Source organism: Salarias fasciatus, chromosome 12, assembly GCF_902148845.1.
Source record: "Salarias fasciatus chromosome 12, fSalaFa1.1, whole genome shotgun sequence".
Lineage (NCBI taxonomy): Eukaryota > Metazoa > Chordata > Actinopteri > Blenniiformes > Blenniidae > Salarias > Salarias fasciatus.
Window position 1 is genome coordinate 22,240,365 of NC_043756.1, and position 17,773 is coordinate 22,258,137.

A 17,773-nucleotide genomic window follows, 5' to 3' on the forward strand; every position below is an offset into this window, starting at 1 on the left:
CTCCTCCAGCATCTGCAGCATCCGCAGCTGACCCATCGCATCCCGCTATGACAGGAGCAGAAGGCCGGTGCACGGAACAAACCCAGGTAGGAGGCCGAGGCGTCCCTCCGCTGAGGGTCCGAGCCGCGTGATGACTCCGCTTTGCGCCTCGCAGGGCTGCGCCATGTGGTGATGAGGGCTGTGCCATGCAGAGGAGACACAGCAGCAACACGGATGGCATGCCCTCTGAAAGGTGGGGTCTCAGCTGCTTCTGCACATCCCTATTGTACCTTGTTTTCATTCCCGACTCAGTCTGATGAATGTGCACCTGCAATCACAGGCTGTTCTGAGCAGGCCACCATGCAGTCCTACAGGCCAGAGTTTTCTAGCTGAATGAACTTATTGGCAACTTGTGTTATGGAGGTGACATACTACTGAGGTGCCACCATCCATCAGTGCACAGGAAATGTTTAAAAGAATAATACACATCAGAACATTTAAAGTGAGAGTGTTGCCCTATGGTTTACCAGGTCCGTCCACCCCTCCATCGTAGAGAGACATTGTGCAAATGCAATTTTTGCAACCTCAGAACAGACAGTGTCTCGTTCTCCCTCTGAGATCTCCTTCCCCAGAGCCACTGCTTTACATTGTCGTTATCCAATCAGGAGTCGAAGCCAAACCCTGGGATCAGAGAGCAGCCTGGATGAAGGTGGCGTGTTTGACTGCCTGAAGTCCGACTCGCCCGCTTCACCCCAGCAGATCTTCTCAGGCCTGGTGGGAGTCCCGTCCGGCTCCGTCTCCTCTGCCCAGTTCCAGGCGGCCGGCCTAGTTTTAGGCTCGCCCCCTGAAGTTTTCATCCAGATGACGGCCTCGTCCAGAGAAGAAGGCGGCCCCCATCGCACGGAGGGCGGGCCGTTCCTCCCGCGGCCGCCCCAGCACCACCACCACCACCACCACCACTTCCACCACCAGCCCCTGCAGCACCGCACCTCCTCTCTGCTGCAGCAGGCCACCGTGCCGGCCGGCTCCGAGAGGCACGGCTCCAGGGAGGAGGCCCAGGAAGATCAGTCCACCCCGGCCCCGGCGCTGTCCGAGCTGAAGGCGGTGGTCACCTGGCTGCAGAGGGGCTTCCCCTTCATCCTCATTTTGCTGGCCAAAGTCTGCTTTCAGCATAAACTAGGTACCCCAGCTTGTAACGCTTATCTCATCAAAGTGTCATCACACGGTGTTATTTAGCCTCTTCTCTCTTCCAGGCATCGCTGTGTGCATCGGGATGGCCAGCACGTTCGCCTACGCCAACTCCACCTTTAGGCACCAAGTGTCACTACGGGTAAAGAAATGAAATGAAATATAAATAAATCTTCCAGCATTAGAAGATAACATTGTAAGTCAGATTTTCTTACAGAACATCAAATTATTGATGTTTGTAGCTACCTCTCCCAAAAGCCTGTTTTGGGAGAAGAGCGTTTTGGATTGTTTCAAACATAAAAATTATGATGTGATCAACTGGCAGGTTTATTTTTTAGCTTTATAATACATTAGGGCTGTTTAATTCACATTAAAATGTTCAAATACACATTTTAATTTAATCAATAAACTCTTTTATTCAACAAACAATAAAATTAAAATCTTCACATCAAGACATGTTAATGATTCAGCCTGAGTAGTGCTTGCTTGTGTGTGTGTGTAGAAAAAAATCGACAAACAAAAAAACACGACAACAAAAAAGGTCAACTTGAATAAAAATTCCATCACTAAAATGAAGAGCCTAAAACAAGTAAAACAGAATTATGAATAAATTTAAATAAATATTTAAAAAAAAATCAAAATAACATGTTTTATACTGAGAATAAATAACAGGAACACTAATTGTTCGAGATGAAAATCAAACAATTTTTGTGTAAATTTTACACTTTTTATCAGAAATTTGTAATTTGTAATTTGTATTTGAAAAAAAAATCAGATAATTGTAACAATGAGATGCCATTTGGCAGCATGCAAACATGCATTCGTGCAATAAAGTCATTTTTTTGCTAAGTAATAAATCATTGTGCTTTAATTCAGAAGTATTTCTTAACATGAATACATTTCTAACATCACTGCAAAGATGAAGACAGTTGAGTGTTTCTGTTAACCTTGGTCTGTGGGTCTGTGTCTCATCAGGAGGAACGTTCTGTGTTTGTTGCCATGTGGCTCTTCATATTTCTTGGGGGGAACATTCTGTATATCTACTACACGTTCAGCCAAGAGGAGCTGCACAACAGGTAGCGTACTGACAGGTTTTTTTCACAGCAGCTATGTGTGTATCCGCCTGCTGAATGATTTGGAGTTATTATTTTATATCTTTTTTTCTTTTCCCACTCATTTTATGTTGTATGAGGATTTTTTTTTTTATTATTATTATTTGTACTTTCATTTCCTTCAGGGAGTGTTCCTGTTCTTGTCTGGTCTTGTCCTGTGAGTATTTAGTTTGTTTCTAATATAATTTTGTTTGTTGCATTACGTTTGCCATTTATCGCTCCCCTTTGTAGAAGTGAAAGAACCAGACCTCTGAAAACGCAGATCGCTGAGAGATTGGTTGTTTGCTTCTCTCTCGAAGCCTCATATTTGCGAAGCCCAACCTGAACAGCTTTGACTTCTTCGATCTGATCTGGGCGGTGGGCATCACAGACTTCGTGCTCAAGTACGTCACCATCGGCCTGAAGTGTCTGGTCCTCTTCCTGCCCAAGATCCTACTGGCCTTCAAATCCAGGGTGAGAAAGTCTCTCAAGTCTTCTGACCTTTACATTTGCATTGTAGCCTCTTAGTTTACTTGTAATATGTGGGCTATTTATTGGTATTTTTTGTTAAAAGCGATACTGTACAAAACCAATACTCATCCTCATGGTGCTACAGCTCTTTATTTATAAAAAAATATAAAAATCACAGTCTCTTTTTTTCATCATATAACTTAGAGATCACACTTGCTTCAAGTTGAAAATTCCTGGTTAATGTATTTATATTCTAGATTTTCTAATATTTATCAGATTTTTTTCAAGTAGTCTCAATTTTTTGGAAAGATATGATAAAGCAATGCTTGCACAATTTGAAAATCAATAATCTACATAAAATATACCAACGCCGTTTTTTATTAGGATGCTGAAAGTTTAACCAGTCTGACCAGAAATATAACATCAACACTTTGATGATCAAAGTGTGGTATAACAACGCTTAAATTTAATTTTAATTTCTTTTTTTCATCAAGTAAAATACAAAAATGCTGGTTCCACCTTCATAGCTTACTTTTTACAGCATATAATGGTTCTGTTTTATGTCACGGTGGACTCGTTTATGTAAGTCATTGTCTCCCTGATTGCTTTCCCCCCTGGAGTCCCAGACAGTCCCTCAAAAAGGCTGCGCACTGTTTTTGTAATCTATGATTTGCCAAGACTTTAATGAGACTTTATTCAAATTGTATGAATGGAATATGAGACTTATCTCTTGATGGAGAAAGATTTCTGGATTTGTTTTGTTGACTATAGAATTTTCAAAAAAGTTTCTACCCCTTTTTTTCATATAGACTTTACTTTCAATGCCTGGTTGTTCTTTGATATTATTTTGTTTGTTTGAACGTACTGAGAAGCTAATTTTTTGATGGTGTCTGACATTTTAGAATTTTGTAACTGAGCAGTCACAAAGAGAAAGTCTCTTAGACAATTTAAAAATGTAAATACAAATTTAAAATTTCTGTTTCACTTTTAAATTAAAATTCTAAATTTGCCCATTTTAATGTTTTTAACATTAGCTCCCAGCTAGAGTACTATCTCTGTACTTTTTCTACCAATTTGTTCAATAGAGTCTTTGGGTGTCAGAGAATTTGTGTCTTCTGGAAAATTAAACGTCAAGGCAGATTTCAAACTATTTTTCACCTAAAGATATCATTAAAATTGGCTTCATATTGAGATTATAGTAATTTTCAGAAATATTAAAGAGTAGACATTTTCATCACGTCGACTTTTCACAGCAACAAAGAAAAACTTTAAAGTTTTAATTGAAATGTCAACATCCCTGCTTTACACAATTCCCAGGCTTTCCTGGGATTTGCATCGCACACGTAAAAGATTGGAAAAAGGCAATTGAGTTACTGGAAGGCGTAATTCTCCAAGTTATGATGTGGAAAAAGAAAAAAAAAATATTGTTAAACTATGATGAAATACTCTGCGGAGTGAAGAAAGTGCTGAAGGGTCACAGTGTGAAACTGTTTTGTATTCATAAGGTTTTAAATGGTGCTCCTTAGGTGAGCCCGGTGCACGTGGGTGTCTGCGTGTGTGTGTGTGGGCTTTCAAGCCCGAGGCTACACACACACACACATACACACACACACACACACACACACGCGCGCGCGGACACAGATTTTCATACAGGTGCTGCACTTATTTCCTGTGTGTGTGTGTGTGTGTGTGTTTGTGTGTTTGATGTCTGAAGCGGGGAGGGGTGAGGAGGAGTTACAAAAGTATTAGGATTAAATTTTCCACTGATAAACAAACCTTGAGGCCTATCAGAACCGCACCAGCCAGCAACTGAGCTCATTTGCCCTCGAGGGGGTTGCAAGGGTGAGGTCATCCCTCCCTGGAGCTGGACCATTACCTGTATTCTCCACACACACACACACACACACATACACACACACAGGATTTGACAGATTTGATGGGACACATGTTGAGTTGCAGGAAGCTCCAGATCTTATCATCTTTTTTTTTTTCTTTTTTTTTTTTTTATATCCCTGTTCGTTGAGGCCAAGCTGCCTTTTCTGAAGTGACACACAGTTCATTACGGCGTTCAAGCGCGGATACACTAATCATCCTTTATAATCCCCGCCGTCAGCACCAGCCTGCACAAACAGCAGCAGGCGTAGATTCAGAGATCCCGCGACGACTTTGTTTTAAAGACCGGTATCTGCCGCCTGTGACTGCATCCTGTTAATTGTGTGCTGATTGAGCACGTGAGCGTGCTCACTGTGAGCCAAGAAAATTCTTTTGGGTTATGCAGCAGTTGTTTTGGCACTCGTGTTGCTTTAATTGTCAGCTCTGTTGGCCTGGAGCAAGATTTAATAAGTTTCTATAGCTGAGGGAAAAGATTCAAATATGAGCTCTTTTTAAAAAAAAAGTGCAGCAATTGCTTGTTTAATCAATTAGTTGATCGGTAAAAAAAATAATTTTCCTGAATAATGTCAAGTAGTTTTAACCATGCTTAAATTTTCTGGCTTCTTATACATTGTTTATGATAAAATACTGAGAATACGTTCATTGAAGCTCATGCATGAAACAAAAACGGAACATTTCAGGCTTTACTGCAGACTACTTCAGAAAAGCTGAAGTGAGGTGGGTGTATCATTTTGCACTTTGTGTAGAAATCAGACCTTGAATCTTCATGGTAAAACAGTGTCATGTTGGAATTAATGAAAATGTTTTTCAGATTAATGTAGTTCCTTGACTTCCAGACATTGGAAAATGTGGCTATCTATAATTCTTTATAATGTGTCGGTGGTAGACAGAGGTAGGATTCATAGGGTGGATTGGGAGGGGGGTCTTTATGTGGAATTCCTGGGGGAAAAACAGTAAATTTCCCAATATGCATTTTGTGAATATCCGTGAAAGTTGATAACCTTTCTTTATTTGTCCCCTGAAAACATTGATAAGGAATTTCTGGCCGGTGGGTCGAGACTGAGATTGTTTTTGGGTTGGGAAGCTTTTAGTGAACAAGGGTCGTGAAGGTTTTGAAATGGAGGAAAAAAGTGAGGCGGAAAAAGAGAGAAAGAGGTTACAGGCTAAGTATTTGGATGCATCTGGTTTGGTTCCAGAGAAGACAAAGAAAGGGAAATGTTTCAGGTCAGGAGAGTGTTGGATGGAGAAGAGGACTGGGTTCATGTTCACATGAGGATCTGTTCACTCAGGATCCAGTGGAGTTTACATGTCTTCCCTAAACATGTACTTCAGGTCATCCAGCCTCCACCCACAATCCAAAGACATGCAAGTTGAGCTAAATTGTGATTCTAAATATTCCCTTTGTGATTTTCTGCCTGTTAGCCCTGTGATGAACCTGTTCACAATGTGCTCCCCTTAAAAGATACAATCCATGAAGTTCTTTTGAAACAATTCAGTCACCTAAAATTAATCAACAGAATCATCAACCATGAAACCATTGCAAACATGTTTCTTTGTTCTTTTGTACAAATATCCCTGAACTCACTTATTTCGAGTTTATCCCTTCATGTAATACTGCATTATCCGACAAGGTGGTGTTAGGAGTCGATTTAGCATGAAATCCAACAGTTTTAAAATTGTTTTAGTTTAGGTGCTACACACAGCTGTAGTAGTACATGAAGAACAGTCGTATTTCTACTAAATTAAATCATTGTGACAATATGTAATATTACAGAATTGATAATCTTTCCTCTATTTGTTGGAAAAACCTCTCTTCATTCTTCTCGCTTGCTTTATTTATATGGAGAGCTGCTGCACCTTGTCAAGATGATTTTGAGTGCCTGTTTTAATTCTGTGTGGTTTAATAATATTTATTATGTTATTAGGACTAAATAAGTCTCCTTTGTGAACTGTCTGCCATTAAGCAGTTTGGGCTGGTTGTAGTAGTTTCTGTTTTGCAGGAAATCTACAGGAAAAAAAAAAAAGTGATTATTTCTCTGTACCAAAGCAGACAATAAGAAGTTGTGACAAATTTCTCCTCCGCGCTTTCATCCGTAAAGTAAATATGTGAAATGCAAAATTAACATTGTTGCAGAGAAGCAGTCAATCAGAGCCTGCGGTGGAGCTTACTCAGGCCGCCTGGCTCCGGTCCAAACTTTAAATTTGACAGTTTTCGCGTGGGCGTGATGGGCACGGTGGGAGGCAAGGCTGAGGGGACAATAAGGAAGATGAATTAGCAGTTAGCCGAGGTCTTTCTCCCCTACCGACTCGCCCGCTTGTGCCTCTTCACCCGCAGTCATCAATCTTTGTCAGCCACCATCCAGGAAGTCATTATGCGAGTGGAGATGCCAGGAGGACCATCGGGGAATCAAGTTTGCCTTCGCTCCTTGGTCGCTTCTGTGTTTTTAACTGTGCCCAATTTGCTTAAACGTGCTTTGCGGCGGAGCCGGACGGAAGTACATTTTCTCTCTGTGATTGTGAAAGGAGGGGTACGTCTTTTTAAAGATGGCTAGCGAGCCCCTGTAGTGGCGGGCTCGACGTGGGCACCCGGGCAGCAGGTGGAAAGAGCCGCTGCCAGTTTCCCTCGCAGTGCGGGGAAATTGCTCGTGCTGCCGGGGAGCCGCTGAGAGCTGGACGGCGGCCATGTTTGGGCCGGAGGCGTGCTGTTTTAAGCTTTTAATACCACACTGCTCTTGACTAGATAGAAGAGCGCCCCGAGGCTGCCGAGCCCGCCCCGCTTCTGGGGCAGTTAGCGAGCGGATCAAAGACAGAACACATATTGTCTCAGTGTGGATGCAGCCTCTGTGATTCTGTGTTTCTGCTTGCATGTGTGTATTCTCACAAAGTTTGGTTGAGATGGACTTTTGCCGGTCTGTGTCTCCGTCCAGGGTAAGTTCTACCTGCTGATCGAGGAGCTGAGTCAGCTGTTTCGGGCCCTGGTGCCCATCCAGCTGTGGTACAAGTACATCATGGGAGAAGACCCCTCGAACAGCTACTTCCTGGGAGCCTCGCTCATCATCATCTACAGCCTCTGCAAGGTAATCGGTGTCTGGGAGGAAGAAACTTTACCAACTACCTAAACGTTCAAAGGCATTAATGAAACAAAGGACCTTTTATTAAAAATCCTTTGAATTAACATAGACTGTTTTATCTTAATGTGACAGTAACAGATTATTATTATGGTAATAAAGAAAAACTGAGCACTGTCAGTCTTCCATGCACTTCAGGCTGAACTCTTACACCCTCACTGAGTTTATCACATATGAAAGACAGTTTACTCCAATTCGTGACAGTCCAGCAATCATACAATCATGCAGTCTGTAGGCTGACATCTTTACCCTAACTCACACAGTCCACACACGTCCTTATTTAAACTGTACCTGTTTGAACTGCTTTGGTTCTCTTCATGAATGTGTGTCATTGGAGGCCGGCTACTCAGAACTGGGATAGCAAGTCCTCTCTATAGTACTGCTCTCTGAATTCTCTCGGATGGATCGTAACTTCATCTGTAAAAAGCTCTCTGCATCATTCTGGAGTCCAGAGAATTCCTTCAACATACAACAATAAAGACTGTGGAAAATGATGTACCGTCGCTGGATCGTGTGCAGTGGAGCGTCTTGAGCTGAAAACACCAGACTCTGATACAAACCAATGAACTCAAAGTAACCTATTAACACCGTCACTGGACTTCCAACTAACTGGAGCCTCTTTGACTGAATTGAATGACTCAGTCAGTCATTATGGTGTGGACCCAGCTCAGCCGGTGTGTCACAAACAGCAAAACAAGAGTGAGCACACTCCCAGGAAAAAGAGGCAGTTAAAAAATAGATGCATAAGACAGATTTCATCAGATTTCCAAATATAAGACGACCCTGGTAGGAGGATGACTCCCAGCTGTGTGTACAAACACACTTAACAGCACACCTTCCCTGAACTTTGTACAGTCTCCATCCTCAAGAGGAGAAGTATTTTTCTTTTTTTTTTTTTTTTTTTGGACGTTTCACTGTATTGTGAAGTGGAGCTATCATTAAAATGAGTTTGACCCCCCCCCCCCTTCCCCGGTTCAGTAACAAACAGTGAACACAGGAGATGTTTTTCCGTGGTAATATAAGTGTTGTATTTATTAAGTCTGGTCCCCGAGCAGATTGTGAATATCAATGAATGCCACTTTTTCTGAGCCTTTGTATCAACTGCTGAAGTGCAGAACTGAATTCGCTTTCACAACAATGTCGGAGCTCTTGAACATTTGTGTTTGTGGCTCCACAGATGTTCCCACAAAGGCTCTCAAACCGCCTCAGTGACGACCTGAAACGAGCAAAAAACCGTGTTACTGCTCTGCCGTGGCGGGACGCACACCTTGAACCCGTGAAACTTTACTCATGAATGAAAACACACAAAGAAAATAATCACCCAGAATGAAAGAGACATTGTTTTTAGAGAAATGAACCTATAAACTATGCCTCCAATATATTTGCTTAGATTCCTTAATTTTTTGTGATGGTCTTTAGACTTTAACTTGGAATGAATTTGAGAATAATTAAAGGAATTGTTTCTCCATACAAGCATTGGTCAGAGGTGAATTTTAGCATCAGAGGGAATCTGAGAGAAATGTTGTGCCACCAAGATCATCAGGAATCATCTTCTGAGGAGTAGGACCATTACAGACCACTCTTCAAGACCACCTAACCCGCTGTCCCATATTGCTGTTTGATAAAACCAGTTGAAGTTTTTGTACTAAAAGGTGTTGTTGAATAACTTTGATGGAAAAGATTCAAACCTCGTCATAAATTCCTCACAAATCAATGTCTTCTTGTTTGGATCAAAAGGCCTGGATGAGTGTAATTTGTGGCTGCAACAAAGGAGAAGTCCATTAAAAAAAAAGAAACAAAAAAAAAAAAAAAGCAGACTTCCAGAGTCAAATTTAGCAACAGGATAGAGAGGAGCTTCGAATAGTGGAACTGAGTAAAACTGGAATGAATCATCCTCTGGACTGATCCAGCCATTATTTACATGGTAGAGCTGATATTTATAGTTAAAGCTTCCTTTTATTATAACCGTGATTCATCGGTTGTAGTTCTTGATGATGACCTTGTTCAGCTGAACTGGGAGGATAGTTTACTGGATGTGCACCGAGGTGCAACCGCCTGGTGTTTTCCAGCATCAGGCCACATGAACTGTGCTTCAGTATCAGTCTGAGTTGTATCCGTGGATGATTCACTGTCGTCGTGTGAAATCAGGTAGAAGTTCAGAGGTTCAACTTTCGATTTAATGTAAGATATATGACAGTCATTGATGCGTCGGTGCATTTACTTTCCTGATTGGTCAAAGAAGCCCAGACCACCCTGTCCTCCATACAGACGTATCATTTCTCCAGTGGGGTCCTGGTCTCTCAGCTAAACTATCCTGGTGAGACTGGAGAACTGTGAAGTCTGATATGAGGAAGTAGTGCATTGTTCATTATGAGAGAGCAGGAAGCCACATGGGGCCATGGATCCCTGCTGCTGGAACCGCTACAATACAGATACTATGTTAATGAATTGGAGATTTATTTCGAATAAAACCAATTATTAGTTCTGTCTTCTCAAAGAGAAGCTTTTTCGAAAGGTTTTAAAATACTACAACATACAGCTACATGCAAAATCTGTGACTTTAGCTTGTCATCAATATAGTAAACCAAATGATCTGAAAACTGAGCTTTTTGTCTCAAAGTAAGTATTTTGGACATATAATTTCAACAATGACAACATCAGTATAATGTACTAAACATTTGATCATTTGTTGAGATTATAGCTTTGAATATTCTACTCTAAAACTATAAAAGATTTGAATAGTTCAGCTTTTTGCATTTTGTGTGGCACGTATGTTGATCCTCTCTTTTATTCTCCCATTTTATTCTTCCTCATCATCACATTCAAAAGAATGTTTCACATAGCTGATTTGCCTTTTTCCTTTTCTTTCTTTTTTTTCCCATTGGCAGTCTTTTGACATCTGTGGGCGTGTATCTGCGATACGTAAAGCCTTGGTCATGCTCTGCAGTTCCCAGGTCAGACGCAGGTTTTTTTTTTTTTCAGCACAAATATGACTAATTTTTTCTGTTTTGCTTGTCCAATTCCCAGAATAAACCCAGGTTATTTAAAGTTCAGATCCATGCAATGCCTTTCTTATTTATTTTTTTCTCTCTTCAAGCAGAGTTACGGTGTGAGAGCCGGCAGTCAGCAGTGCAGCGAGGCGGGGGATGTCTGTGCTATTTGTCAGGCTGATTTCAGAGACCCCGTAGCCCTCCTCTGCCAGGTAATGCTCCTCTGAACTGGTAAGAGACCGTTAGAAAAAATCAATTCACAGCATTTTGTTGAAAAAATTTCAAAGATTCATCTCAGCCTCCAACCGTTCAGCCTTGTAATACCAATTTGTACCACAAGTGTCTGGAAAGAAAAAAAAAAGAATGGATACTTTAGCCTCTGTCTAAAATTAGAAGAGAAAGTTGATGAAATCGACAAGCGTACATATGGTCAGTCAGTTAAAATCATCAACGTCACAAATAATTATTTTTAATGAAATATATGTGGGTTTGAAAATGTTGGGCGGCTCCCATGTGGGGAACAACAACAGGAACATTCTCGCTATGCCTCTTTCAGGCTTGATTTTTTATTCTTTTAGGTTTTTTGAGAAGAAATCACGATTAATAGAAACAAGATGAGAGCAACACTATAAATTATTTTATTGAAACTCTTTTTTTTCTGATCCTCCCTCATTTATAAAGCTCATGATGCAAACAATAACCAAACAGACAAAACTCTTGAAGTAGAACTGATAACAGACTAGACTCTACAGTGACTCACCTCTTTCTGTGTCTTGTTTTAAGATTTACAGACAAGATAAGCTGGAATGACATGGCTTATCAGTAGTTTCTGTTGTGCCTTTATGTCATTATTTAAAGAGTTTTTGAGCTGAATGTGGCCCCTGAACTAGAATCTGCTTAACATCACTGTCGTTCATATGAACTCACTCTTGTCAACCATTCTGAATGAACTGTGTTTCCACAGCATGTGTTCTGCGAGGAGTGCCTGTGTTTGTGGTTCGATCGTGAGCGGACGTGCCCTCTGTGCCGGGCCACCGTCATCGAGACCCTGCGCTGCTGGAAGGACGGCACCACCTCGGCTCACTTCCAGATCTACTGAAGCCCGCCGGCGGCGAAGAGCAGCCGGAGAGCCGCGATCGTGCTGCGATGCAAGCGAGGCAGTGGGGTTTCATCTTCTCTCTGTAGACGTTCAGGTGATTATTCAAAACTGAAGAAACACACAGCTTGTAGCTGCAGTTGCAAAGGTTGAATGTGTAAATTTCATTGCTGGAAATTCACGTCTCAATTGGATTATCGACATAATGTCCCTAAAAGACACAGTTAATTGCGCTTCTGTCTTGCAGTTCCATTTTGTACACTTAGGTAGAATTCTGAAATGTAAATATAAGATTTTACACCGGAAACAATGAAATGTTCTTAATTGATTTACTGTGTTGATGTAAAAAAGTTACTGCTTTTCAATTTACGTTTTATATTTATTACAATTTGCTTTCAGTCTTAAGGGTTTTATTTTTTAAGTAATGTGGATTTTTTTTTTTTATGTAAATGTACTATGTGGGATTTAGTAGAGAACCTACAGATTTGTACTTTGATCATATATGACTGAGAGTGGAACTCACCATCATTTTTTCATCCAAGTCTCAGGATGAATGTGAAGTTTGAACAAGATAAACAGTTTTTGTTTGTTTATTTTTGCTTGTTAGTTTAAATCCTGAGGTTGTTGAGTGATAAAGTAATGTGGAACTTTTGGTAATCCAGCCTATAAACCGCATTTTGTTGAGTTGATGATGTGGTCACACAACATGTTTTTATATTTTTGGTAACTCGGTCCGGTTGATTGATCCACTGTGGTAATGTTTTTGACTAAATACTATATTAGTCCAAACATGCCAAAGGCGGGCCTTTTTCTTCCTGTGATATAGGTCAGGAAAAAGTGGTGATGTCTTCTAGTTGGACTAATGCGGTGTTGTTTAATCAACTGTATATTTACTGAATGTTGTTTGATCATCAATCACAATGTGTGGTACACTGTGTGCAACAGCTAGAACAATCAGGTGACTTCAGAAATGTATCTCACTTTATGATCCTTCACTGTTTGGTCATGCCACATCATCCAAACAAACAAAAAAAAACATTTAATTTTGAATCGATACTTTGATATGATAACGATAAATCATTGAGTCCACAGTTGAAGAGATGTTAAATGCATTTCTATTATATTTTAACAGCACATCTGAAATTGTTTTATTTTTTACAGTTTTATTTAGCTGGTCTTTTTATTTATTGTTGCTGCAAATCATTTCTGTAAAAATGAGTTATGCCTGAAGGTACAGCTTGTAGTATGTTGTTGAAAGCATTAAAAACACCTGGAATATTCAACTAAATACAACAGCTAGTATCTCTTTTGAAATATCTCAATAATTTCAGTGCACAGAAATACCTGACCTCATTACCAGACAACACCAGCTTGATCAGTCTTGCAGTATCACTTTACACCAGAAGATGGAGCAGTCCCAAATGTCGATTTTCTCTGTTCACACAGTGGATCAGATTCTTGACAACTTCTATCAATCTAACCTAAACATACCACAGAGTTGAAATGAAGACTAACCGGATTCTGCAGTGGCTCACAACAGCTGAGGTTTTACACACTGTACCTTTAAGGCTCTTGCATATCGTGCTGTACATCACTGATACTTTTTCAATTAAAGCACTTTAGCTGGCATCGTTGGGTGTATTTCTTGTCTGAAAGCACAGACATCTGCAACAATAATAATCAGTAAAAGTTGTTTATTATCATCGCTGCTAAAAATCCATATGAAACATTTCAGAAGTATAAAGAACACACCATTTATAAAAGACTGCTGACAATTACACTTGATATATCAGAAGAGAAGCTTATTTTCCAGAAGTCACAGACAGCATAACAGCATAGGTTCTTCTGCAGAGGTCCTGCATTGTCTTCAGGATGATCACTGTCCCCAACAGATAATGCAAAGCACAGAAGATTGTGTAAACAATTGTCTAAAACACTGTAGAAAACACCTATAAAAAAGACATTCATCCTCATTATTTACATGATCACTCTTAACGAGTAGCTTATCTTAAAAAGAAAACAAAAAATACAGTGCATTATGAAGCTTAATAACAGGTGTATTCCAGTGCATCATCTTTAAGGGTTGCAGATGCGTAAAGAAGTTCTGATCGGTTGTCAGCACACATGGAGGGAGGTGAAAATTCAGAGGCTGCACTATTAGCAAGCTTTTCCCTTGCGATGCACCGGGGGAGGATTACATCACCGGTTTGTAAATGGGATGACAGAATGGGAGAGTCGCGGAGGGGCAGGACGCGCCGCCGCGCACTGCCTGCTGACGGCCCGCAGCTCGTTATCCAACTCCGAGCGCGTCCTCACCGGGCCCCGCGCGCGAGCTATTAAGGACACGCTATTCAGTCCGACAAAAACAGCTCCGACCTTCAGGACACACACAGACGCACGCGCGCACGCACAAACACTTCCTGGTCCACTCTTGTCGGTTTCATGCGCGCGGCTTGTGCGCGCACCTTTTCTCCGGGAGCGTGTCCTCCGACTCTCCGGCATCTCTTGCTTCAAGTGCAAACGATGTGAGCCCGTTGATTCTCCTCATGAATGATCCTAAAGGCACCGTCTATAATAACGAAGCAAGGAGGAGCGATGAGAAATTAATTTAAATGGATTAATATACTTAAAATACAGATGCCTAAATAAACGAACTAACAGATCACATTAATGCACTATACATTATGCAAATATTATCACCTCATTAGATACAGCGTTCCGTTATTCTATAAATCCTCTGAATGTGGCCCCTTTACTCATTAATGATGGCTCTCAAGACAACTTTACAGTAAATGCATATTAATTTTATCCGAAATAAGTTTAAACCTCTATAATGTAAAAAAAAAAAAAAAACTAATTGTAGGATTCGAAAGTTGTGCAGGATATTTTTTTAAAGTATTACATTGACTATCTATCTATCTATCTATCTATCTGTCTGTCTGTCTGTCTATCTATCTATCTAAATGCACACAATTCTTAGCAACAACTTTTCAGTAATTTCTTCTGAATAAGTATGTAACAATGTTGAAAACAATGTGTAAACGTGTTTAAAAGAGATTCAGACTTGTGTTTTGTCAAATAGCATCACATGGAAGTATTATAAAATTTGAACATGAATCAAAATTGATCTTGTTTTTAAGTTAAAAAAAAAAAAAAAAAAAAAAAAAAAACAGCACAAGACGCTAGGCTGGCCTGCTGGTGATACTTCTACTTTGAATACCTTTCTCACCAGCAGGTGTTTGTTGACTTAGGCCTTGCTGTTTTAATGTAATATGATACAATTTAGTGTAATGTTACAAAATGTCATAAATTGTAAAACTGCGCCTTCTGACTTCATAACACGTTTTGAAGCTTTTCCTCCAGGTCACGTCATCCCTCTCCCCCCCTCGTGCAGGTGACGTGACTCACCTGTTGCTGGTATTGCAGCCTCGCGCCCTACAGGTGTCGCCTCGCGACAAACAGCACGAGCACGGTGAGGTGCACCGCCATGCACAGGAAGCCCTTCAGGTGGCCTCCTCCGCTCACCGCCGGCGCGTCCCCGCAGCCGAACCCGGCGTGCGCCTCCCCGGCGACCGCCCAGCGCTTCTCCAGCCGGTCGCCGATCCTCCGCAGGCGGGCGGCGAGCAGCTGAGCCGCGGAGCAGGGCGAGAGCCGGCGGGCGCCGCAGCTGGAGCCCCCCGGCAGCAGTAAAGGCTGGTCGGTCCGCAGCCAGCACATCTTCTCGGACACCGCAGCCGCTCCTGTCGCTTTCAAGTGCGGAGGATATATGACCCGCCTTCTCTTCTCTCATCAAACCTTAACTGTGTTTGCGTTCCCCTTTCTTTCCCCACCTCTCTACTGTATTATTCATTACAGTGTCACATGGTTTGGGGTTTACATCATCTTTTCCCAAAGAGAGCCGCAATGGTTAACTCTTGAATCTCTCCTGTTTGCTGAGGAGCCTTTTGTTGTAGGGACGTCCAGGACATTGTGTACTCTTCACTTTTTTCAAACTGTATAAAACACACTTTTATTATCATGTTTTGGCATAGGCACCATTTGGATATTTAAATATTGAATACTTGTGCGTTTATAGTTGCATATATTTGCTGCTTTGTTTTTCCAAAAACAGTCTAAGCTTCAATAACCGAAGCGTCTATAATAAAAGTGCGGAATTAAAAACTTGCGGAACCATCGTGCCGCTTCTCCGTTTCTCCTCGGACTGTTTACACTAAAGGACCCGTTCTAATTTCGTGTGGAAAAACAATTCTCCCGAATGGACCTTTTTAGTCTAATAAACTCTGCGCTTTAACACTCAGAAAAAGGCATTTCTTTAATAATGATTGAGAATAATGGCGGAGAACGAGCTCGATAAGTTCAGGGAGCGCTGGAAACAAGAGTTAACAGGTAAAAAAGAAGAGTCGCGACCTGTTTGTGTTCCTTCATCATCTTCCTCCTCCTCCCTGGCTGCTGCTGGTCAGTCACCCAAGACAAAGCTGACGAACTTCTCCAAAACCTGCAATTCGTCTAAACTAGAAGGAAGTGGCTGCACTGAGCATGAGGGATGCTGTAGAGGAGGAGAAGTTGCAGCAGAGACAGAGGAGCAGCCTGAGTATGTCTCCATTGCTCGTAGTCTGCTGGATGGGAGGACCAGTCCACTGCTGGACCGACTAGAGGAGGAGAGGAGCAGGAGAAAGAGGCAGTACCACAACAGAACCAATGTCTGCAGTGCTGCTTTACAACGAGAGGAGCCTCAGAGAAAGGCCAAGAAAGAAGAGGAGCTAGTGGATCAACTCATCCAGGATCTGGTATGAGAAGTATGGCGGTGGGCCATAATCAGCTGTGTTTATTATAGACTAGACTGTACTGTGTGATGTTATTCTTTCTTTTTGCAGAATGAGGTTAATGACATTCCCTTCTTTGATGTGGAGCTGCCCTACGAGCTCGCCTTGAATATCTTCCAGTATCTTGACCGTGCTGAACTCGGCAGGTGTGCTCAGGTGAGCTTCCCCATTAAGTGCAGGTGAACGGGTTTGAAAACTACAAAAATACAAATTAATCTGTGTGATACAAAAGATATCAACCTTAATATTCGTTGACAAGAATCTCATTGTGTAGAAGACACCATCCATCCATCCATCCATCCATCCATCTATCCATCTTCTATACTGCTTTATCCTGTGCAGGGTAGTGCAGTGTTGGAGCCGAGGGCATCGTGTATCCTGGACAGGTCACCAGTCCATCACAGGGCAAACACACAGAGACAGACAAACACACATACACTCACACCAAAGGGGAATTTAGGGTCAGCAATTAACCTCACATGGATGTTTTTGGACTGTGGGAGGAAACCCAAGCACACATGGGGAGAACATGCAAACTCTTTACACAGGCTCTAGCTGGTATTTGAACACAGAGCTTCTCACTGTGAGACAAGCGTACAAACCACTGCTCCACTGTTTGGCTGAGTCACCCATATTAACCTTAATTAATTGATGTTGCGTTTTACACGCATTTTTGAATTGCACACCCGGAATTGAATAAAATAAAAATATGATCATGTGAAATCCTTTCACGTTATGCCTTCTGGAGTTTTAAATTCTGTTCAGATGAAACAGAGAGAAGGTGATTGGCTTTGTCTCATTGACTTTAAAGGCAGCTAGTGGGGAATAGTGGGATTTGTTCCATTTCACTAAATTCTCAAAAATTACGAAAAGAAATGCTGTTTGGTGGTGGAGAATCGGAATGAAAAGAGCTTGGAGGCTAAAACACTTTGCTGGATGGAAGTGAGCCAAATTGCAGCCTCTCTCTAAGAATGTCGCTGCTCTTTCAGCACAGCGTTTTCAAATTGTTGATGTCATTCTTTGGACTCGATACCCTCAAATTTCTGGTTACCTTGCACTTCTTTAGGAACATGCTGAATTGCTTCGATCATCCTCTAAAACCTTGCCTGAATTA

The 17,773-nt window shown here is 41.5% G+C and overlaps 3 protein-coding genes across 4 annotated transcripts in view; all 3 read left to right on the forward strand.

Moving 5' to 3' along the window:
- castor1 (cytosolic arginine sensor for mTORC1 subunit 1) overlaps positions 1–7,842 on the forward strand; it is a 40,530-nt gene extending 32,688 nt beyond the window's left edge. The window contains exon 11 of the transcript XR_003932521.1: positions 7,832–7,842. The gene's annotated coding sequence lies outside the window, so the exon portion shown is untranslated. The remainder of the gene's footprint in view (positions 1–7,831) is intronic.
- On the forward strand, positions 1–16,173 carry rnft2 (ring finger protein, transmembrane 2). Of its 2 annotated transcripts, XR_003932520.1 has the most exons (11): positions 1–86; positions 155–232; positions 645–1,159; positions 1,233–1,309; positions 2,143–2,243; positions 2,579–2,732; positions 7,550–7,699; positions 10,639–10,704; positions 10,851–10,952; positions 11,705–12,059; positions 16,164–16,173. XR_003932520.1 is itself a non-coding variant. In XM_030103974.1 (10 exons), the coding sequence occupies exons 2-10, from the start codon at positions 186–188 to the stop codon at positions 11,837–11,839; spliced, it is 1,347 nt and encodes a 448-aa protein (XP_029959834.1). In that variant the 5' UTR covers positions 1–86; positions 155–185; the 3' UTR covers positions 11,840–12,239. The 2 variants fall into 2 exon arrangements, 1 of the variants encoding a protein (XP_029959834.1); XM_030103974.1 differs by lacking the exon at positions 16,164–16,173 and having other exon boundaries at positions 11,705–12,239.
- Positions 16,066–17,773, forward strand: part of fbxw8 (F-box and WD repeat domain containing 8) — a 26,829-nt gene continuing 25,121 nt past the window's right edge. The window contains exons 1-2 of the mRNA XM_030103972.1: positions 16,066–16,623; positions 16,711–16,815. Of these exons, the coding sequence (XP_029959832.1) occupies positions 16,168–16,623; positions 16,711–16,815 (561 nt within the window). The 5' untranslated portion in view covers positions 16,066–16,167. The remainder of the gene's footprint in view (positions 16,624–16,710; positions 16,816–17,773) is intronic.

What these genes read in the sequence shown, in the direction of transcription:
- rnft2 (XM_030103974.1), top strand. Translation starts at nt 186, where the DNA reads ATGCAGAGGAGACACAGCAGCAACACGGATGGCATGCCCTCTGAAAG. An exon ending in CAAGAGGAGCTGCACAACAG is followed by an intron (nt 2,244 to 2,578) that starts GTAGCGTACTGA and finishes TCTCTCTCGAAG; the next exon opens with CCTCATATTTGCGAAGCCCA. An exon ending in TACTGGCCTTCAAATCCAGG is followed by an intron (nt 2,733 to 7,549) that starts GTGAGAAAGTCT and finishes GTCTCCGTCCAG; the next exon opens with GGTAAGTTCTACCTGCTGAT.